This window comes from Sinohyriopsis cumingii, chromosome 12 (genome assembly GCF_028554795.1).
Source record: "Sinohyriopsis cumingii isolate HCF-2022 chromosome 12, ASM2855479v2, whole genome shotgun sequence".
Lineage (NCBI taxonomy): Eukaryota > Metazoa > Mollusca > Bivalvia > Unionida > Unionidae > Sinohyriopsis > Sinohyriopsis cumingii.
Window position 1 is genome coordinate 114,437,503 of NC_142972.1, and position 25,321 is coordinate 114,462,823.

A 25,321-nucleotide genomic window follows, 5' to 3' on the forward strand; every position below is an offset into this window, starting at 1 on the left:
CAATATATATTGCCAAAATCAGAAATTTTACTGCAGAAATAGAGGGTTTGCCATTATTAGAACATGGCAGAAATAATGTACCTGAATATTATATGAACAATTCCAAGCAAATCCCAATAGTTTAATTCATGGGACATATTCCAGATGTTTTGCACTTAAAGTTTTTCCTCTTGTAGTTATACTGTAATTACAATACATCGTGCCCAGATTTAAAAAGCATACAGTATTATGGTCAACTGTTTAACTAGCAGAAATCAAGTCTATTTAACAGAACAGAAGGAGGAAACATGATTTTATTTTACTATAACTCTTTCAATTATTAAAGCTCTGCCCATCTGATAGAAACAATTGATTTGTTGCTTCATTGGTAAATTAAACACAGTATCAGATTTGCTGCTGGTCAATTCTGTGACAACTCCTCTTCCATTCCACTCCAAACACCCAAAGTGCTGGTCAGTTATGTTACAACTTAGCTCTTTTCCACTTAACTCCAAACAACCCAATTATGTGACAACTAAGCTTCTTTTCACTCCCCTCCAGACACTGCAACAGCTGGTCAATTCTGTTAAAACTAAGTTCCTTCTCCACTCCACTCCAAACACCCCAATTATGTGACAACTTATCTATTTTTCCACTCCACTCCAAACACCCCAATTCTCTGACAACTAATATTTCCTTGTCCACTCCACTCCAAACATCCCAATTCTGTGACAACTTAGCTTCTTTATTCATTATAATGGTGACTTTGAAACTGATGGCAAATTGTGTGTGTGTGTTAATAAATGTTGCTTTGTAATAATGATTGCAAATGATGAATTTCCAAGTGTAGATTTAAAAATTGGTTTGTTTAGTACATTGGTTGGTAATGTATGAATATGTGTCAAGCTTCACACTTCCCTGATTATTTGGTGATGAGTGGGTTACAGACCAACTCATATGGCAGATGTTGCAGGGTGTAAACCCACTTTATAGGATTGATCCAGGGTGACAACTATGGATCATGGAACCCAACTGGCTTGTGCCTGCATACAACCCTACCAACTGTGTATTAGAAAGGAAGAAGTGATGTAGAAAAATGGGTCAACTCCTGTCACCAGAGGGGCCAACTGTACCTGCGCTATAAGAAGGGAGTTTGCCTACCTTATTATATAATGTAAGTCTAAAAAAAAGAACAACTGTGGAGGTAGGTGTATGGAGTATGGCATATGTAATCATTTGCACAACCTATTTCTGATCCTCTCCAAGCTGACAGACTGGTCACCTGTGATACCTAAGGAACCATGATATGTCTGGTTACCCTGGGGGTATGCTGTCAGTTTTTTTCCTGGAATCAACATTATGAACCTACTGGGGCCAGATTACCACACTATTTGCATTTGTGTTGGGTTTTTTCTTCAGAATTAATACTAGTAGTGGACGTGTACCAGGCCTACCATACATTATAATTTATGCCACTCGAGGGCTGTAATTCTATGCAAGACAAAAGCAAGTTCATTAACCAACTCCAAGATTTCCATGAGATCAGACATATGCCAACATACAGTTTGTGCACAAAGTGATCTCCATGAAATAAGACTGATAACTATACACTATGTGTGCACACAGAGATCAAACAGCTGTCTATATACAGTGTGTGTACACAGAGATCAGACAGCTGTCTATATACAGTGTGCACACACAGAGATCAGACAGCTGTCTATATACAGTGTGTGTACACAGAGATGAGACAGCTGTCTATATACAGTGTGTGCAGACAGAGATCAGACAGCTGTCTATATACAGTGTGCACACACAGATGAGACAGCTGTCTATATACAGTGTGTGCAGACAGAGATCAGACAGCTGTCTATATACAGTGTGTGCACATGGTGAATAATGATCTTCAGTTAAAGTACCAAACAATAATTACCTGTAGAAAAGAATTAACAATATCTATTAATTAATTAATTCATCATCATCTGAGGGTTTTGTAATGACAGGCTCCAATTAAACTGGCTCCTATTACCACCTGGATGCTTAAGTGTTAAAAGCACAAACTGTGAGGCTTGATCAAGGTCTATAACTCTGTAAGGAGGGAGTAATCTGTGACTGTGAGGCTTGATCAAGGTCTATAACTCTGTAAGGAGGAAGTAATCTGTTCATCATCAAATTTATCCAAGATCTTGTTCAGATTTTATAAACCTAATCAGTGCCAAATTATCAAATAGGCAGAGTAGGCACTGGCCTAGGGTCCCCGTGACAACAGATCAAAATAATATTGATAAAATGTATTAGGAGATAATTTGCGAGGGGGGCCACAAGATTTTGACTGCCTAAGGGTGTCCATAGGGTTTAATCTGGCACTGAACTTAATAAGTGTAACATACAGAGTATATCAAACAATCTGATGTAATTTGCCATTACTTTTTGTATACTGTTTATCTGGCAAGTTTCAAAATACAGACGCAAATTCCGAAAGTGAACATGGATTGGCAACTAATATGTGGACTATTGGATACAAACTCAGGGCCAGAGAGAATCTGAGGCAATCAAGTTTCATAATGCATTAAAATAATTGGTGATGCTTGCTTTCACTTCAAGTATATTAAATTTTTCATCATTACATTAAACATTGGCAAAGCACTGTGGGTAGATATGTTTTGTAAGTGTATTATGGGCTTGTGGTCATGTGACACTACTTAATGCTATCACATTTTAACCCAGAAATCTTGATGTGCCTTATTTTGTCTTGAAAGCAAGCCATCTACAAAGTTTAGTCCATTCATATTGTATAGAAGTTAAGTAGTGGACATCATTTTTGTCTTTCAGTCTCTCTTACCTGTAACTTTTCATCTTTTGACCCCAAATAGATCTGTCATCTATGTCTCAGATGCAAGTCATTCACAAATTTTAGTCAAACATGGTGACAAAAAACTCAAGATATGATGCAGAAACCATTTTACTTCTACGAGTTGTAGTGACCGTGACCTTTGAACCTCAAATCAATAGGTGTATTTCTTATCTCAAATGCAAGCCATACCAAGTTTAGTCAATGTATGTGGAATACAAATTGTTATTTTGTGGGGAAAAAACATTTTTTCCTTCAGTTCTTGTGACCATGACATTAAACTTCTGAGTCTACAACTGATGAGCTTTCTTTCTTGCCCCAGCTGCAAGCTACTAAAAAAAATTTAATATTGGAAGAAGGTTGAAAACTCAAGTTATTCTGCAGAAATTAAATAGGCAACAGATGGCTGCATGGATATCAAGACATAACTCTCCTTCTGGCAGGCATATATATATGATGTCATGTCCCAAATCTATAAGTGCTTATATAAATGATGTCATGTCCCAATCTGTGAGTGCATATATAAATGATGTCATGTCCCAAATCTGTAAGTACATATATAAATGATGTCATGTACCAAATCTGTAAGTGCATATATAAATGATGTCATGTCCCAATCTGTGAGTGCATGTATAAATGATGTCATGTCCCAAATCTGTAAGTGCATATATAAATGATGTCATGTTCCAATCTGTAAGTGCATATATAAATGATGTCATGTTCCAATCTGTGAGTGCTTATATAAATGATGGCATGTCCCAATCTGTGAGTGCATATATAAATGATGTCATGTCCCAATCTGTGAGAGCATATATAAATGATGAGTACACATTTTAGCCCTGGTCCAGATACACATTCCAATCTGTGATTGCATTTAGGAAACAACATTCCTAGGTACATGGAATGTATTTTATATTACCTACTGGAGATGAGAAAAAAATAAGTCATTATAAGAATGAAATATAAATGTTAGTCCTAGAACTAGGTCTGCATTCAATCTGCCAGCTAGTTATCAGAACTCTATTTAGGGAAAGAGCTTAGACACTGAATGATAAGGTATTTGCCTCCAATTATTTATTTAAAAAATTTTCTCAACTTGAGAACACACTTGAGCTCTTGATAGCATCAAGCCAATATACTTTTCACATGCCATGCTTGAAGGTTGCAATTTATTTAGATAAAAAAAATCATATTACAAGTGGAAACCATATAACAGTTACAGCAAGCTTGTAAGTTTAGTAAATTTGGTGAGGAAGTAATATTAACAAAAATGTCTTTATCACAAATATTATTTTAGAAAAAAGTACTTAAATGTGGATTTACTTGGTATAATTGGATATCATTAACATGCTGAACTATGATATTTAATTATCTTGAAATAATTTTATTTACTTATTTACAAGGATATTATTTTAAACAATGAAAACAAAGATAGTGTAGAAATATCAGTTTTCACATAAACTCGTTCACAGCTTCATGAATATGGGACATCTTGGTGTTCCCCTTGCACAGTCAGCCAATATTTTAATTGTCTCTTTCTGACATTAGACAAGACAGCCTGTAACCATTAATCTGTTTCCTCAAATTTGGAGTCTGCTACAAAATTCTATCCAAGCCTAAATTATGAAGAAACCGCTTGATAATGTTCTTAATGATAATTAACATGGGCATTAAGCTTCCATCATTGATGGCACTCACTGTAATGGCAATACCATGCATTCCACACTTGTATTAAAGAAATCTGCTCCTAATACCAGTACTGACACTGTCTTCCTGCTTGAAGAGTGTTGCAGAAGGCAAAGGCAGCTGATGCTACTGTGTAAAGCATTTCTTCAAGAAATCACTTAAATGAAAGAAACACAGTTTGCTAAACTAATATATCTTTGCTAGCCAAGGTTCTGATATGTAAATCCTATCTACAGCTTGGCGGATCAAGCAGATATTTTTGTCCTTTGTCCTAGCAACATCTATTGGATTTCATGAGTTGCATCCCTTAATATGCCAACTAACCAACAGCATGTAACAGCAGAGCATTGTACATCTACCAAAAATGGTGGAGGCAACTGAATTCAAAAGGATACTTTTGTAAGTTTAACATTGAAAGTATGAATGTACACCAGAGAGAAGCCATTACAGATGTATTTGAGTGAAAGGTATTTGCACAAACACAGACCAGCAGTGGAAAATTGCTTATTGTGTGCTCCCTTTGTGTCAATCATGTAGGAACAGTGTCCAAATTTTAACAACTTAATTTTGACTGGACACAGTGGCTTTTGCTGCCACATCCAATAAAATTCATAAACCTGAAGCACAGAAATATCTGCTCAATCCACCAAGGTGTAGATAAGGTTAACATATCTTAACCTTGGCTAGCAAAGATGAACCAAATAATCTTTCTTCAATTTGACTTTTCCAAATAAACGTATGCTCAGTATTTATCCAATAGGTATGACTATTTAATTTATTTATGACTATGACTATTTAATTTATTTATGACTATGACTATTTAATTTATTTATGACTATTTAATTTATTTATGATCATTTAATTAATTTATGACTATTTAATTAACTTATTTATGATTTATGACTATTTAATGAATTTATTTGTGGCTATTTAATTTATTTATGACTAAATTAATTTATTTATTACAATTTAATTTATTTATGGCTATTTTAATTTATTTATATCTATTTTATTTATTTAAATCTATTTTATTTATTTATGACTATTTAATTTATGACTTTTTAAGTTATTTATGACTTTTTAATTTCAAACTGCAATTGATAACCATTTACTTTAAAAAAGATTTCTAGTATGTTTCAGAAATGCTGTGGGTTGTAACATTTTATCGGCTTTTCAAAGTGATCAGTGAAAAAATAGAAGTTTCATTACAACTGGAAATCATGAAACTCAAAAGCTCTAGCAGCTATTTTGAAATAACTTTTTAGTTGAATGTGCATGAAGTGTGAAATATTGCTTACAACAACATAATTCAGTAAGGTGTGTAGTAAGGTGTGTTATGACTCTTAAAGTTGTAACAGAAAAGTGTGAAAACCAGCAAGTTTTGTACAATTCTGTGAGAACCAACATGTACAGTAATAACTGAATAACATGGAATATGAACCATAGATGTACAGTAATAACTGAATATCATGGAATATGAACCATAGATGTACAGTAATAACTGAATATCATATCAAAGATAAACTGTATTTTACCATTGTCAATCCAAAATGACATGATGAAGAACTTTCAAAGATTGACAGTTATGGTGCACACATGGACTTTCAAAGATTGACATTTATAGTGTATGCATGGACTTTCGAAGCTTGACAGCTATGGTATATGCATGGACTTTTGAAGCTTGACAGCTATGGTGTATGCATGGACTTTCGAAGCTTGACAGCTATGGTGTATGCATGGACTTTCGAAGCTTGACAGCTATGGTATATGCATGGACTTTCGAAGCTTGACAGCTATGGTGTAAACATGGCAGGGAAAGCATAAACAGCAGTTTTAATTCATCTGGCAGTTTCATAAAAAGTATATTCGACTAATAATTTATTCTCATTGGTTCAAGTCTAATCTAAAAAATTCATAATTTAATTCAACATCACCTTTCCCAAATAGAGTGTTCATACAGTGAAGCCTGAAGAAACAATGATATATATATACATCAGTTAAAAGTCAAACTCAGTTGTGTTACTTGCAGGTTTATCCCATGTTTCAGATGACAACAATTTATGTTAAGTTTAACAATTAAGGCTGGATTTTATTTAGATGTCATTATTTAGTACTTGTTGCAAGAATGGGAGTGACCAAAGAAATAGCATGATGTAATATATTTCTCTCCTTTATGTGTGTCAGCACATGCTGTGTTATTCCCCTCAGGATACAACCTAGCTTACCTCTTACTTAGTAAAAAAAGAACACTTTTAACTCAAGATTTATTTTCTCAATTTTTTTAAACTTGTAATCAAGTTTACATATGGTTTCTCAGTGATATAAATATAATTTGTTTACATATGGTTTCTCAATGAAAAAAATATGATTTTAAATGAAGGCCTGGCCTCTTTTCGAGAAAAGGTTGTTATTACAATATTCTCTTGCCACAGTTCCCTTACATATACAGCCACATGGGAAATAAAATTATTACTGTGGTCCCTCACTATCATTCCCCTAAGTATATTGCCACATAGTAAATAACGTTATGACAGTGTTCCCTCACTATAATTCCCCTAAGTATTCTGCCACATGGTAAACAAAGTTATTTGTCTTCCCTCGCTATAATTACCCCCTAAGTATACAAATACCTATCTTGTAATGTTTATATTCAGTTCATGGATTCCATTAAATTGATTAAATACTGTTCTATTTCTGTTTTTTAAATTTTGTTTTCATTTGACTTTAGTTTGTGGCTTTTGTCTCTGAACAAAACATAATATAGTTTTACATATTAAAATATTCTATTTTTGTATTTTGTGCACTATTATGACACAAACATTTTTGAATTTGTCCTAGGATAAGACATTAGTTTTAACACTGTGTGTTTGTATGTCTCTATATATTCGGAACAAGGATGAAATGAGGAACAACTGTCATAGCTGAATATTGTAGCTAAAGGTATGTCTTATTCACGTATTTTAAAAGATATTCTGAGATATTCCTTTGATCTGATACTTTCCAGCAATACGGACAATGGTGTTGTACAGACAGCTATGCTGTTAAGCAGGTTGACATAAAAACTAACGGACCTTCTGAAATTAGTTCTCAGTCCCTCACACTCATTTACATAGGAAAATCTTTCGTAATGCATACAAAATATTAAATGTTTAAAACTTTTATTATATGAAATAAAAGAAAGAAATGTTCAAACTTTTATTAAAATCAAACTAATATTATCTGAGATGTTTTAGTTCAAAGTTACAAGATAAGTCTGCATTGTGGGAATAATTCTCAACAGTAATAAACAATATGTATTTTGCTACAACTGTTCAACTGCCAATATCAAAAATATTCTCCCAACAAACCTATTTGGAGGAGATCTGAAATCCTTCTGCTAACATTGAAAATGTATCTCCCAACAAACCTGTTTGGAAGAGATATGAAATCCTTCTGTTAACATTGAAAATGTACCTCCCAATATACCTATTTGGAAGAGATCTGAAACCATTCTGCTAGCATTGAAATTGTATCTTCCAACAAACCTGTTTGGAAGAGATCTGAAATCCCTCTGCTAACATTGAAAATGTATCTCCCAACAAACCTGTTTGGAAGAGATCTGAAACCCTTCTGTCAATAATGAAAACTGATCTTCCATCACTGGATTCTCAAAAGCACTCATCCCATTAAATAGCACTGTGGAATGCTTATGTTGACAATAAAGAAAGTATTCCTCCAGTGAAATTTCATGTATTAGCCTTTGATGCTTAGCAAAGACAAAGGGGGCTTTTTATGTAAATGTAAAAGATTGGCCACTACATCTGTAATTTTGTCACTAGGAAGTGACATTTATATTTTATTTTCAAGAGAAAGCAAATGGGGTCAGTGAGGCATATTGTAAGGGTCTTAGTGAACTTCTTTCTTTATAATAATATAGAATATAGAGACATCCTATCTCAAAGTTTCAATGGCACAAGCATGAACAGTGCCTAAGAAATAAACTCCTACTGCAACGTTTCAATGGCACAAGCATGGACAGTGCTAAGAAATGAACTCCTATTGCAGTGTTTCAACAGCACAAGCATGAAGAGTGACTAAGAAATGAACTCCTACTGCAGTGTTTCAACAGCACTTGCATGAAGAGTGCCTGAGAAATGAACTCCTATTGCAGTGTTTCAATGGCACAAGCATGAACAGTGCGAACAAATGAACTCCTATTGCAGTGTTTCAATGGCACAAGCATGAATAGTGCTAACAAATGAACTCCTATTGCAGTGTTTCAACAGCACAAGCATGAAGAGTGACTAAGAAATGAACTCCTGTTGCAGTGTTTCAATGGCATGAGCATGAAGAGTGCCTGAGAAATTAACTCCTATTGCAGTGTTTCAATGGCACAAGCATGAAGAGTGCCTAAGAAATGAACTCCTATTGCAGTGTTTCAATGGCACAAGCATGAAGAGTGCCTAAGAAATGAACTCCTATTGCAGTGTTTCAATGGCACAAGCATGAAGAGTGACTGAGAAATTAACTCCTATTGCAGTGTTTCAACAACACAAGCATGAAGAGTGCCTGAGAAATGAACTCTTATTGCAATGTTTCAGTGGCAGTGCCTGAGAAATGAACTTATCAAAATTAATCAGTGAACTACTATTGTATGAAGGGTGCATTATGGAATTACATCTAGCTACAAAATTTTGTCACTCTTACATAAAAAGTACCTGAGAAAAGAACTTTATCAAAGAAATTAAGTTGTTTATGAATTGTGAAATGTAGGCCACTGTGACCGACTCATGTAGGTCTTGTAGAACTCACACAAATGCATCCAATGGCCAAGTCTCATGACTTTACAATAAGCAGTGCCAGATAAATTACCTGAAACATGAACAAATCAAAGTCTGCAAAGCCTGAAATATTGATCACAGCAATTTATGCTTTTATAAAGGGTGCAGTACTGAGACAGAGGTGCAAGAAAATACATGTATTAAGTGTCATGATTCACAGTGTCTTTAATACATGTATTAATTAAGTGTCATCATGATTCACAGTGTCTTTAATACATGTATTAAGTGTCATGATTCACAGTGTCTTTAATACATGTATTAATTAAGTGTCATCATGATTCACAGTGTCTTTAATACATGTATTAAGTGTCATGATTCACAGTGTCTTTAATACATGTATTAAGTGTCATGATTCACAGTATCTTTAATACATGTATTAAGTGTCATGATTCACAGTATCTTTAATACATGTATTAAGTATCATGATTCACAGTGTCTTTAATACATGTATTAAGTGTCATGATTCACAGTATCTTTAATACATGTATTAAGTGTCATGATTCACAGTATCTTTAATACATGTATTAAGTGTCATGATTCACAGTGTCTTTAATACATGTATTAAGTATCATGATTCACAGTGTCTTTAATACATGTATTAAGTGTCATGATTCACAGTGTCTAAAAAGAACTTGGACACAAAAAAGAAGCGAAGTTGGTAAAGTCTCATACATTACAGTTACTTTATTTTTAAATACACCTCCTCCACATGGTTTCTGTAGGATAGCAGGCATATATGGTGTGAAGAAATCATAAGTTATGGTCATGAGCTCATAATACAAAATTAACCAAAGTCAGTACAGGATAAAATATAGGTTGTAGCAACCTACTTGTGTCACAAGGCTTTGGTGCTGAATTTTAGCATAAAATCTGGGTGAGAAATATGAACTGATAACACACAAAGAAAACCAATGCACAGTCATAGAAGAGGTAGATATTGTTCACAGTCACCTACTTCTGTGGTAAAGGTGCAGTACTTATAGAGATGGTATAACTGTAATCTTAATTTCATGATTCTGGAAAGAATGATAATATGTAAAAGTCAAATATATTTGGTAAAGGGCTATAAGCAAAGACAGTACAGATTCATGCATAAATAATTACAAATTTCACTTACTTTACCCCTCCCTTGAGTGCCATGAGTTTAGAACTGGACAAGTACTGTGGTCAAAATTTGATGAGAAAGTACTTAAAAATTTTATATGAGTTAAAGCCAATGTCAAGGCTACATAAAGCCAATGTCAAGGCTGAAGTAGCTTATATAACAACTTTGCTTAACCGTCAGGTGAAATAAAAATTATGAGAATGGATTTAAAGTCCCTGAAATTTACTTACATGTACACACATGCACAATTACACATATACATGCTTTGAATTATATTATATATACCACTCCAGTGGCCTCAGTGGTTAGAGCATCCACTTTGGATGCAGGAGGTCACAGGTTCAAACCTGGCTAGGTCATACCAAAGCATACCAACAACTTATAAAAATGGTACCAGGCTTGCTTGGTGCTCAGCATTAAGACATTAGTGACAGGACTGATTGGCCTGATGTCAAGACAATGTGACTCGGTGGGACATAATGCTGCATGTCCATAGCATGATGCCCCATTACTAGACATCACTATAAACAGCCACACTACAGACATCTTAGTGATATGACTCAAAAAAATTTAAAGCTACTTTGTGTGTGTGTGTGTGTGTGTGTGATATTTGGATGTATGTAACTAAGCCCTACCTCTAAGATTATGTGCCACTTCAGACACAGCCCTGACAGATCCCCTGGGGTTATGCAGTCCAGGGTGGTTCCTGTAGTATTCATCCCTCTCCAACACAGATCTAGGTGTGACTGATGTAGCAACTCTGCTGTAACCACAACCCATTTTTCCTTTGTTATTCTTCCCAAAATGCTAATTTTGATTTTAACTCAAATTCTCAGTTTTGATTACATAGCTTGATTATTCCACATTGCAAGAGTATCTCATTTAACCTATTCTTCAAAAGAGACCAGCTGTCAATCATTTGAGTCAGGTATAACTCACTGCCTCTCACATGTAATGGTACTCTGCTGAATTATGCATAACTCACTGCCTCTCCCATCCCATCCCATGTAATGGCAGATGCATCTATCAAAAAATAGTTACAGCAGAAAAGTTGATTTCAGCAGCAGCAGTAAACTCAAGAGGTAATCAGCTGTAGGGATCTTGTTGAATGCCAGTCATACTCTGGGCAGCCTCCACTTTAGCATTGTCAGCAAACTGTACTGTATGGTATGAATACAACTAATAGAATGTAAACTCTCAGTCAGTAAAGTAACAACTAATAGAATGAAAAGTAATCTCTCAATCGATTTTCAGTAAAGTGACAACTAATCGAGTGAAGAGTAACCTCTTAATCAGTAAAGTGACACCTAATCGAGTAAAATGAAATCTCTCAATCAGTTAATCCTGTAAATATGAATATTTCATTACAGATTTGCTACTGTGTTCAACTAGGTATGTTCATAGGTACTGGTATGTATGTGCATACTGACTAACCCCACCACCAGTCAAGATATGAAGTATAAAATAGTTTTCACAAAGTGGAGAGATAATAGTGTAAGTACTAATCTGACCAATCCAAATCTTACATTGGACACAACTCTTGTCATGATACAAATGCATGGGACACAACTCTTCTCATGATACAACTGCATGGGACACAACTCTTCTCATGATACAACTGCATACCAAGTTTCATGAAAATATCTTAGATGCTTTCTGGAGATGTTAACCTAACAAGAAAGTGGTAGATGGACAAAGGGGGACAATTTGTAATAAAATAATTTGAAAGCTGCTGATTGGACAGACTCCATTTTTTGCTGGACACAATGTATATAACAGCATTACACATTTGCTGAAGATAACTCAAAGGGTTCGGCAGATACTAGGTCAACAAAGAGAAATGGATAGATGAACAAGCTGGCTCCAGTATACCCCCCAAACCTCACTGTGGGAGGTAAAACAATAGATATCTGCTTAAACCATTAGACCAATACTGTGTCACAGCCTTAACCCATTATGTTAATATTAATTGGTTGCTATAATCAAAGAAAAGACCTGAGTACTTTTCAAGTAGCAAATAACACCGATTCTGTATCTCTATAAAAAGAACAGGACTCTGAAGAAAAATGAAGAAAAAACACATTCACTTTTGGACTATTATCTAAGCTAATAGGGTGTTTGATGGGAAACAGCAAACAGTTCTTGCCACTTGCACTAATTAGAATATGATGCACATCATTACTGACTAATGAGTCAGGTTAGTATATCAACTATTTGTAATAAATACATTCACAGGAAGACAAACTGGTACATCCACTATTTGTACTAAATACATCTACATTCACTAGAAGTCGACAGACTAGTACACACTTTATAATAAACACACTGACTAGAATACAACTTCACTTTAGACAATTTAGACTGTAACCTGTCAATGTGAATTGGGCATCTGATCCTTAGATTCAAATCACTTAGATTCAAATCAGCTGTATGAACCAGTTTGACCTGCATGTCTATTTGAATACACTACACTGCCTCACAAATCAATCTTGGTATGTTACATTGCATGGCAAATCTATTTCAGTATGCTACATTGCATGGCAAATCTATCTGAGCACACTACACTGCTTCACAAATCAGTCTTGGCATGCTACATTGCATGGCAAATCTGAGTACACTACACTGTCTTGCAAATCTATCTCAGTATGCTACATTGCATGGCAAATCAATCTGAGTACACTACACTGCCTCACAAATCTATATCAATATGCTACATTGCATGGCAAATCTATCTGAGTAAACTATACTGCCTCACAAATCTATCTCAGTATGCTACATTGCATGGCAAATCTGAGTACACTACACTGCCTCACAAATCTATCTCAGTATGCAACATTGCATGGCAAATCTATCTGAGTACACTACACTGCCTCACAAATCTATCTCAGTATGCTACATTGCATGGCAAAACTACCTGAATGCACTACAATGACTCACAAATCAATCTCTGTATGCTACATTGCATGGCAAATATATCTAAGTACACTACACTGACTCACAAATCTATCTCAGTATGCTTCATTGCATGGCAAATATATCTAAGTACACTACACTGCCTCACAAATCTATCTCAGTATGCTACATTGCATGGCAAATATATCTAAGTACACTACACTGACTCACAAATCTATCTCAGTATCCTACATTGCATGGAAAATCTGAGTACAATACATTGCCCCACAAAGCAATCTCGGTATGTTACAATGCATTGCAAATCTATCTGAGTACACTACGCTGCCTTACAAATCAATCTTGGTATGCTACATTGCATGGCAAATCTATGAGTACACTACACTGCCTCAAAAATCTATCTCAGTTTGCTACATTGCATGGCAAATTTGAGTACACTACACTGCCTCACAAATCAATCTTGGTATGCTACATTGCATGGCAAATCTGAGTACATTACCCTGCCTCACAAATCTATCTCAGCATATTACACTGCATGGTAAATCTATCTGAATACACTACACTGCCTCACAAATCTATTTCAGTATGCTACATTGCATGGATTTCTATCTTGGTATGCAAGATTGCATGGCAAATCTATAGGGTAAAATACACTGCATGGCAAATCTATCTGGGTACACTACACTTCAGGTTACAGCTGTAACATGTATTCCAGGGGAAGTTTTCATTGGAAGTTTGTGCAGAAAGTTGACAACACACATAGTATGAAATCATATGATGACATAAGAAATGTGAAAAACAATGTTTAAATCTTTTAATCTCAAAGACAAAGTCACATTTCAAGGTCATATGTAATACTCCAACATTAATATAAAACTACATGTATCTTCATACATGTCTATTCTATGAATTTCCATCCTGATCTACCTGGTTTTTCTGTCAGAACGTTTCATTTGATGTTTTAAGGCTGAAAGGTGAATATAGGTCAAGATCAGTATTTTGGCTGAGTAAATAATGGTCCATATAGTACACTTATAACTTTGTGTTGGTCATCATGGAAGCTCCTATGATAACTGAAGTCAGATTCTACTTGCAGATGACAAAATTAAAACATTTCAAAATGTGTGGAGATGTTATTTTTGATGATGATGATCACTTTGTATTTCCAGTGGATAAATGATCTGAATAAATAAATTCCACCCAAATGATATACTGGTCATAACAATAATACAACTGATTCTGCCTCAAGATCTTGTAGCATGAATGAATAATTTCTAGGAAAACAAAATTATATAGTCCTCTACCTAACCTCAGGTTACAATTAACATTTTCTAAACATATTACCTAATAGAAAATTTCATCCTAGAAGGTTCCCAATGTTTTCAAAATAAAATCTTAGTTATAATTAGAGTTACTGAAATTATGATACAGAATTTGGAATACATCATGTAGGCCAGGTATATTTATTGGGGAATTCCAATAACGTAAACCCCGACCCAAAATAAATATGTTTACTTCTATTAATAATAATCCTAATACTAAACCCATACTCACAGAGAAAATATTGGCTATGTATTAGTTGTTTACAGAATAAAAACATCTGATAAACATGATATCTTCTGTCTCGCAATCACAAGGAAATGATTCAAAGGTGGACACATAGAAAGGTGGACATATAGAAAGGGTGTTATTTATATATTGATATAGAAGAGTACTCATTCTTGAATAGTAGAGCTTATCATCAGAAAAATTGTACTTACATGTCTGAGAAATTTGCATATATTATTTGCCCCATCTTAGATGGCTCTTTTAAATAACAAGTGTCATCGTGATTTAGGAACTCAATAATGACTTGATTTTATGTAACACATTCATGCTTTAATTGCATAATCTATTAATTATAACACTTTTACCAGTATTTGTACCTGAATTGCTATGCTTCTGAACTGGCTCTGCACAATTGTTTCATTTTCCACAAAGACATCAACCATTCATGGAGTGATTCATATCAGCCTTACCATGACCATGATCTCAGACCTTGTTAACCCAAATCTATAGGTTTCTTTATCACCTAAATGTGAGTCATCCACAAAGCTTGATCAAAGAACTTATTCTACACCTACCCTGACCTTTTGACCCCAACATAAATAAGCGTGGACTTATTCTGTAAAACATCAATAGGCCCAATCCATTCCATAAGTGCAAATCCTCCACAAATTTGGTCAAGGTAAGTAGTCCATATTTAAAGTTGGTATGAAAAAAAAAAAATTTTTCTAGTCACAGTGACATTGACCTTTGAACCCCAAATCAATAGGCTTCATTCTTATAAAAACTGTAGATCATCCAAAAACTTTGGTGAATGAGCAACATTGAGAACAGAAATTATTGTGAAAAAAAACATTTTTCATTCAGTCAGTAACTTTGTTGATCTTTTGACTCCAAAATCAATAGGTCTATTCCTTGCCTTTACTTCAAACCATTCAAAATGTCTGATCTGCATCTGTATATAAAACCAATATTGTTGTGAGGAATCACTTTCATGTTTTTCTGTTACAGTGAACATGAACTTTTGGTCAAGAAGAATGCACCTGCAATGTTTACCAAAGACAGGTGTTGTAGAACCTAAGTTATTGTGCAGAAAGAGAAAGGATAATGACACAGCCAGACAGATGGGCAGATGGAAAAACATGCTGTATTTAAGTGCATGATATGCCTCACATAGAGACAGGCATATGGAGATTTAGAAATGACAATTTTATTGTTAATAATTTAAGTATCATACTGTATGGAATAAGACTGTCATGGTCCTGGCATACATGGTCAGGGCATACATGGCCATGACATACATGGTCCTGGCATACATGGTCAGGGCATACATGGCCATGACATACATGGTCCTGGCATACATGGTCAGGGCATACATGGCCATGACATACATGGTCCTGGCATACATGGCCATGACATACATGGTCCTGGCATACATGGCCATGCATATACTAGATTTTTGTCATGGTTTAGAAAACTAGTAAAGATGAGCAGAAATATAGAATGGACTACCTGGAATCTTTCTGAATCTCAGGGCATGTAATAGATTATTGTCATGGCAGAGAAAACTTGAAAATGAGAACATACATTTTTGATGGACTATCAGCAATATTTTTGAATCTCCAAGCATGGACTAGATCATTTTGTCCCCCAGTTGCCTGGGTCAGCAGGATTTTTTCATCACCTATTTGCCTTGGTTAGGGTTAGGGTCACCTGCATCTGTATGATTTTATTGTCTCATCTCTTGCCTGGGATAGGGCTAGGGTCACCTGCATCTGTATGATTTTATTGTCTCATCTCTTGCCTGGGATAGGGCTAGGGTCACCTGCATCTGTATGGTTTTATTGTCTCATCTCTTGCCTGGGATAGGGTTAGGGTCACCTGCATCTGTATGTTTTTATTGTCTCATCTCTTGCCTGGGCTAGGGTTAGGGTCACCTGCATCTGTATGATTTTTTTTTGTCCCCCTTTGGCCTGGGTTAGGGTTAGGGCTGCCTGCATCTGTATGATTTTTGTTTGTGCCCCTCTTGCCTGGGCTAGGGTTAGGGCTGCCTGCATCTGTATGATTTTTTGTCCCCCTTCTTGCCTGGGTTAGGGTTAGTGTTGCCTGGATTTGGGTTATGGTTAGGGTTACCATGGTTATGGTGGCCTGAGTCAGCCAGATCTAAAAGACCCTTTCAGAAGATGCTCATATGTTACCTAGAATTTTGGTGTTGAAAAGGTCAAGGTTACAACCTGTACTTAAAAGCTGGAAGTAAACTGAAAGAAATTGAAAGTTCTTATCGAAACAAAATGGGTTTGTATGTAATCATGTAAAAAATACAGCAAAAATATTCATGGCTGTTGTCAGTCTCCCCATGAACATGAATAAAACTAGCCTGAATAATACTAGTCCTTACATCATGTCCTTTGGCTTTTTGGTCTCCAGTTAAAAAAGAAAATCTGGAAACTTGGAGAAATGCTCCAGAAACCTTCAAACATCACAGCTCATCTATTTAAAATGGAACCATGCTCTATCCCAGTAAATGTATGTATAAAAAAATGGACCATGCTCTATCCCAGTAAATGTATGTATAAAAAATTGGACCATGCTCTATCCCAATAAATGTTTGTACAAAAATTGGACCATGCTCTTTCTATCCCGTTAAATGTTTGTATAAAAAATGAATCATACTCTATCCCAGTAAATGTCTGTATGAAAATGGGTCATGCTTAATCCCAATAAATGTCTATTTAAAATGAGACCATGCTCTATCTCAGTAAATGTCTGTATAAAAATGGACCATGCTCAATCTCAGTAAATGTCTGTATGAAAATGTGTCATGCTTGATCCCAATAAATGTCTATTTAAAATGAGACCATGCTTTATCCCAGTAAATGTCTGTATAAAAATGGACCATGCCCTATCCCATTAAATGTCTGCTTAAGATGGGACTATGCTCTATCCTAGTAAATGTCTTTATAAAAAGGGCCCATGCTCTATGACAGTAAATGTCTGTAATTAAGATAAGCTGAATGATTTGTAGGCATTCATAAAAGCTAGATCCTCCTCTGACTGATGTAGCTTGAAAATTTGTTATCAAAAGTATGAGATTTTGTACTAGTGGTGCCAGATAAGCCCTAAAATGAGATCTAACTGGTTAGTGGTGCCACATCAGTACTGAAATGAGATCTATTTGGCTAGTGGTGCCACATAAGTACTGTAATGAGATATATTTGACTAGTGGTGCCACATCAGCACAAAAATGAGATTTATTTGAATATTGGTGCCACATCAGGACAGAAATGAGATTTATTTGAATATTGGTGCCACATCAGGACAGAAATGAGATCTATTTGAATATTGGTGCCACATAAGTGCAATATTAAAGTCTCATAAATATCTTTGTAATTTTTATCACATACACACACACACATTCCATATTGCAGCAAGCTTAAATTTTCAATACATCATCTGTCAGTTGTACTTTAAAATAGATTTAGTACTTTTTTGACATTGTGAAATCTTAACTCACAGATTGTGCAAATGAATAACTTCAGCATGTTCATATCTTTTGTAACAAGTTAGTACTTTTTAAACCATTCTGTGTAATGAGTTGGTAATTTTTAAAACCAGTCTGTATAATGAATTGGTACTTGTGAAAACCAGTCTGTATTATGAGTTTGTACTTTTTAAAACCAATCACAGAATTAACAAAGTAGCTCTGAATGTCAAATTTCACCTGTCCTTACAAACAACTTGGCAGTTATCTTCTAATGGGGATAATGTACCCCAAAACTTCAACAAGTTTCTTTTGTCATATCTTGACAATTTCAAAAGATCTATTCATCAAATTTTGTTTATTATAAATGGAAATCCAATTTTGTTTATTAGTAGGAAATCCAAATTGTGTGCATTATCAGGACAGAGCTTATGCTTTTGAAATACTGGTAAAATTGTTTCATATGTTTTTAAAGATATTGGTTTCCTTTTTACTTTTCCTCTAAGGAATTTGTTAATGTTTTTTAAACAATGACTGTGCAATGTTATTTAAGAATATTAATTTAAAAGTATTCACCTCATATAAAGCCAGCAATATATTTGTTGAGATTAATATGCTAAAAATTGAAAATACCTCTAACTATATCTTCTGTATTAAATCATAATACACTGTCCCATATAAATTTGACTTAGTCAACACAAAGTCCATAAAAAAAACGTGCCTTTAACTTTAAACAGGGTATACACAGCATCAGTCAGCATACCACAACCCAGTGCAGTGATATCAGTCCATGGATTTTGGCACAACTATGCAGAAAAAATGCAGGGACTGGCAAACTAGGCTTTCAGCAAGTAATGTTGAGTGGATTAGGCAGCCACATGTACATGCCCTAAGTAAGTGCAGATGTAAAGAAACAAACAAACAAAAAACATGAAGCCATGGCCTTATATATCTGAATGTTAGTGTAATCAACAAACAAACAAACATTGTAAGTGCTCAAAAATAAAATTATTTGAATTAGATACAAGGATAGATAGTGAAATACAAATAAAGATATATTCTTGGATTGTATTATCATGATGCAACCAAAGACTGTTGGTACATCACTATGGCACAAGCCATCAAACGTACATCAACACTTCCATTCTGTCACTGGCTTTATTTTGGAATACCACTAAAGTGTATTCTTAACTTTAATCATTATGACTCGTGTTAGAAATTCTAAGATCAATTGGAATTTAACTCATTATACCACAATTTTTTGGAATTTTCACTTTATATTCTACAGGAATACATTATATTTTTGAATTTTACAAAACTTGTTGATATTTGCTCTTTTCTATTACTTAGTTTAAGACGATAAACCATAAACAATATATATATATATATATATATATATATATATATATATATATATATATATATATATATATATATATATATATATATATATATATATATATATATATATATATATATATATATATATATATATATTCATGGCCCTATATATCTAGATTAAGCCATGGCCATGTATATCTGCATCAAGCCATGGCCATATATATCTGCATCAAGCCATGGCCATGTATATCTGCATCAAGCCATGGCCATTTATATCTGCATCAAGCCATGGCCATTTATATCTGCATCAGGCAATGGCCATATATATCTGCATCAGGCAATGGCCATATATATCTGCATCAGGCCATGGCCATATGTAGCTGCATCAGGCTATGACCCTGTATATCTGCATCAAGCCATGGCCCTGTATATCTACATCAAGTCATGGCCCTATATATCTACATCAAGTCATGGCCCTGCATATCTACATCAAGCCATGGCCCTGTATCTGCATCAGGCCATGGGACTATATATCTGCATCAAACCATGGCCCTATATATCTGCATCAGGCATGGCCATATATATCTGCATCAAGCCATGGCCATGTATATCTGCATCAAGCCATGGCCATATATATCTGCATCAGGCCATGGGACTATATATCTGCATCAAGCCATGGCCATATATATCTGCATCAAGCCATGGCCATATGTATCTGCATCAGGCCATGGCCCTGTATATCTGCATCAGGCCATGGCCCTGTACATCTGCATCAGGCCATGGGACTATATATCTGCATCAAGCCATGGCCATATATATCTGCATCAAACCATGGCTATGTATATCTGAATCAAACCATGTCCATATATATCTGCATCAGGCCATGGGACTATATATCTGATACAGGCCATGGCCATATATATCTGCATCAAGCCATGGCTATGTATATCTGAATCAAACCATGGCTATATATATCTGCATCAGGCCACGGGAATATATATCTGCATCAAACCATGGCCCTGTATATCTGCATCAGCCCATGGGACTATATATCTGCATCAAGCCCTGGCCCTGTATATCTGCATCAAGCCCTGGCCATATATATCTGCATCAAGCCATGGCCATGTATATCTGCATCAAGCCATGGCCATATATATCTGCATCAGGCCATTGGACTATATATCCAGGGATGGCACCAGACCCGGCCAGACTATCTGGCACCCTAGGCAAGGTTAGATTCTGGCACCCACCCGCCCCCGAAATATCAATTTCAAAATTTATAAACAATCCCTTTTTTTTAAAAATGCGCCCCGTTGAAATCAGTGACCTAAGTGGCTGCCTAGTTTGCCTATATGGTAGCACTGGCCCTGTATATATCTGCATCAAATCATGGCCCTGTATATCTGCATCAGCTCATGGGACTATATATCTGCATCAAGCCATGGCCCTGTATATCTGCATCAAGCCATGGCCATATATATCTACATCAAGCCATGGCCCTGTATATCTGCATCAGACCATGGCCCTGTATATCTGCATCAGCCCATGGGACTATATATCTGCATCAAGCCATGGCCCTGTATATCTGCATCAAGCCATGGCCATATATATTTGCATCAGGCCATGGCCATATATATCTGCATCAAGCCATAGCCCTGTATATCTACATCAAGCCATGGCCCTGTATATCTGCATCAGGCCATGGGACTATATATTTGCATCAAGCCATGGCCATATGTATCTGCATCAAGCCATGGCCCTGTATATCTGCATCAGGCCATGGGACCATATATCTGCATCAGGCCATGGGACTATATATCTGCATCAAGCCATGGCCCTGTATATCTGCATCAGGCCATGGCCATATATATCTGCATCAAGCCATGGCCATGTATATCTGCATCAAGCCATGGCCATATATATCTGCATCAGGCCATCAGACTATATATCCAGGGACGGCACCAGACCCGGCCAGACTATCTGGCGCCCTAGGCAAGGTTAGATTCTGGCACCCACCCACCCCTGAAATATCAATTTCAAAATTTGTAAACAATACACTTTTTTTAAAAAATGCGCCCCGTTGAAATCAGTGCCCTAGGCGGCTGCCTAGTTTGCCTATATGGTAGCACCGGCCCTGTATATATCTGCATCAAACCATGGCCCTGTATATCTGCATCAGCCCATGGGACTATATATCTGCATCAAGCCATGGCCCTGTATATCTGCATCAAGCCATGGCCATATATATCTGCATCAAGCCATGGCCCTGTATATCTGCATCAAGCCATGGCCCTGTATATCTGCATCAGACCATGGCCCTGCCCTGTATATCTGCATCAGCCCATGGGACTCTATATCTGCATCAAGCCATGGCCCTGTATATCTGCATCAAGCCATGGCCATATATATCTGCATCAGGCCATGGCCATATATATCTGCATCAAGCCATGGCCCTGTATATCTACATCAAGCCATGGCCCTGTACATCTGCATCAGGCCATGGGACTATATATCTGCATCAAGCCATTGCCATATGTATCTGCATCAAGCCATGGCCCTGTATATCCGCATCAGGCCATGGGACTATATATCTGCATCAGGCCATGGGACTATATATCTGCATCAAGCCATGGACCTGTATATCTGCATCAAGTCATGGCCCTGTATAACTGCATCAGGCCATGGGACTATATATCTGGATCAGGCCATGGGACTATATATCTGCATCAGGCCATGGGACTACATATCTGGATCAGGCCATGGGACTATATATCTGCATCAGGCCATGGGACTACATATCTGGATCAGACCATGGGACTATATATCTGCATCAGGCCATGGGACTATATATCTGCATCAGGCCATGGGACTATATATCTGCATCAAGCCATGGGACTATATATCTGCATCAGGCCATGGGACTATATATCTGCATCAAGCCATGGCCTGGTATATATAAATATCTTCATTAAGACATAGCTGTACATACATGTATCTATATTAAGCCAATGCCCTATACATCTGAAAATTAGTGTAATAAACAACATAGACATTGGTATGTACAATTCATTCTGGAAATTTGGAGTTATCGCTGTCAGATGCAGTTAGGGTGTAATGCCCAGTTTCACAAACTATCGTATCATCTTTTATCACTGCATGATTTTTTTTCTTCTATGCATAAGTGCAGGATCTTGACTCATCAAACAAAACAAAAACAAGTTCCCCAAAAGCCAAAGGGAAAAGAGCTTTTCTAGTATTTAATCTATTATGAATACAGCCACCAACTAGTGAACAAGCAAATCATGGTCCACACCCATACAGAGTTCTTTGCATATAAGATTTCAAATGAACAGTGTAGACCCTAATTTACAAATGGCAGATCTTGCCAGTATTTTCAAGACTCTGCTTAAGCACGAAACTTCAGCTCAACCCCTTCCCACACACCAAAGCCCTTCCCATATACCAAACACCTTCCCCACCCAGCCAAAAGATCTAATATATTTAGTACACCAATGTCATTGAAATTTGATTCTAGCATTTATTCTAGTTAGGTGGCACTCTACAGTTTCACATTTTGTGATTTAAAAATGACCTTGTATATCTTAGGTATAATTCAAAGAACCTTTAATTCCCTTTATTTTGGTGTATGATTGATGGGTGTAATATGGGTTATAGAGTATACAGCTTGGCCTTACTCCAGATGTGCACCTTTCAAAAAAGCACTTAGTTCCTCTTGGTCATTTTCACTTCCTGAACTTCAGAGGTAAATTGTATAAAAAAGAGCCAATAACTTTTTTTACATTTTATATATTTGGTAATTCATTCATTGCACTTTCAGAAGCTGGTATTGTCTAGTCTGGCAAAATTCATTTTCCCTATTTGAATAGCTGCTATGGATAGTGTACTTTAGACTAATTCAGGCTGATTGTTAAGCACAAGGGAGCAGTCATTTTAGTTAGCAGTGTGCTTAGATCATGTACAATTTCCAAAAGTACAATATCCAAAGAAATATCATCCACATTACATTAATGTAGCATAGAGGTATGCCAACATTCTCTCCCTTGTGCATGTTTTAAAGCAAACAACTTCACCTTACATACGTCACTTTCTCAAAAGTACATATTAACTGGTGAGCGCCATCTTAACCCTCCCCACCCACCCAAATGATTTGATAATTAGATCACATATGTCATGGTAACCAAATGATATGTTATTTAGTACACCTCTGTCATGATACACAAACTGTATGTTATTTACTACACCAGTATGTCATGATACACAAAGATATGTTATTTAATACCTGTTATAGAAATTTCATTCTAGATTTATTATAGCTAAACCTAATATTCAGTACACCTATGTCATAATACCAAAAGGGTATTATATTAGAACACATATGTCATGATACCCAAAGGATATGATATTTAGAACACCTATGTCATAACAACCAAAGGATATGATATTTAAAACACTTATGTCATGATACCCAAAGGATATCATATTTAGAACACCTATGTCATGATACCCAAAGGATATGATATTTAAAACACTTATGTCATGATACTAGAAGGATATGATATTTAAAACACTTATGTCATGATAACCAAAGGATATAATATTTAGAACACCTATGTCATGATACCCAAAGGATATGATATTTAGAACACTTATGTCATGATACCCAAAGGATATAATATTTAGAACACCTATTTTATGATACCCAAAGGATATGATATTTAAAACACTTATGTCATGATACCAGAAGGATATGATATCTAAAACACTTATGTCATGATAATCAAAGGATATGATATTTAGAACACTTATGTCATGATACCCAAAGGATATATTTAGAACACCTATGTCATGATACCGAAGGTTATGATATTTAGAACACCTATGTCATGATACCCAAAGGATATGATATCTAAAACACTTATGTCATGATGATCAAAGGATATGATATTTAGAACACCTATGTCATGATACCCAAAGGATAAGATATTTAGAACACTTATGTCATGATACCCAAAATATATATTTAGAACACCTATGTCATGATACCAAAGGATATGATATTTAGAACACCTATGTCATGATACCCAAAGGATATGATATTTAGAACACCAATGTCATGATACCCAAAGGATATGATATTTAGAACACCTATGTCATGATACCAAAGGATATGATATTTAGAACACCTATGTCATGATACCCAAAGGATATGATATTTAGAACACCTTTGTCATGATACCCAAAGGATATGATATTTGGAACATCTATGTCATGATACCCAAAAGATATGTTATTTATGTACACCTATGTTATGATACCTAACAGATGTTATTTAGTACACTTTTGCCATGATACCCAAAAGATATATTATTTTGTATACCTATGCCATGATATGCAAATACATGATATTCAGTACACCTATGGCACGATACCCAAAAGATATGATAATCAGGATATCTACATCATGGAAATTTGATTGTAGCTTAATTCTATAGTTTATTCTCCACAGCACTGTGAAATATATCTGCATATGTGTCTCATTGAATTTTCTTGTCATTCTTGAAATGTAGCTAAAATTACCAAATTCA

At 35.6% G+C, this 25,321-nt stretch overlaps 1 protein-coding gene across 7 annotated transcripts in view; it reads right to left on the bottom strand.

Moving 5' to 3' along the window:
* The window catches only part of LOC149787281 (hemocyte protein-glutamine gamma-glutamyltransferase-like), a 146,116-nt gene that overhangs the window by 89,355 nt on the left and 31,440 nt on the right, over window positions 1-25,321 (bottom strand). The window contains exon 1 of one of the 7 annotated variants that reach the window (XM_089977813.1): window positions 11,074-11,532. The exons of 5 other annotated variants lie outside the window; for them this stretch is intronic. In XM_089977813.1, coding sequence (XP_089833939.1) covers window positions 11,074-11,218 — 145 coding nt within the window. In that variant the 5' untranslated portion in view covers window positions 11,219-11,532. Of the gene's footprint in view, window positions 1-11,073; window positions 11,533-25,321 lie in introns of those variants that run through there. One more of the 7 variants, XM_089977814.1, reaches the window with a different exon arrangement.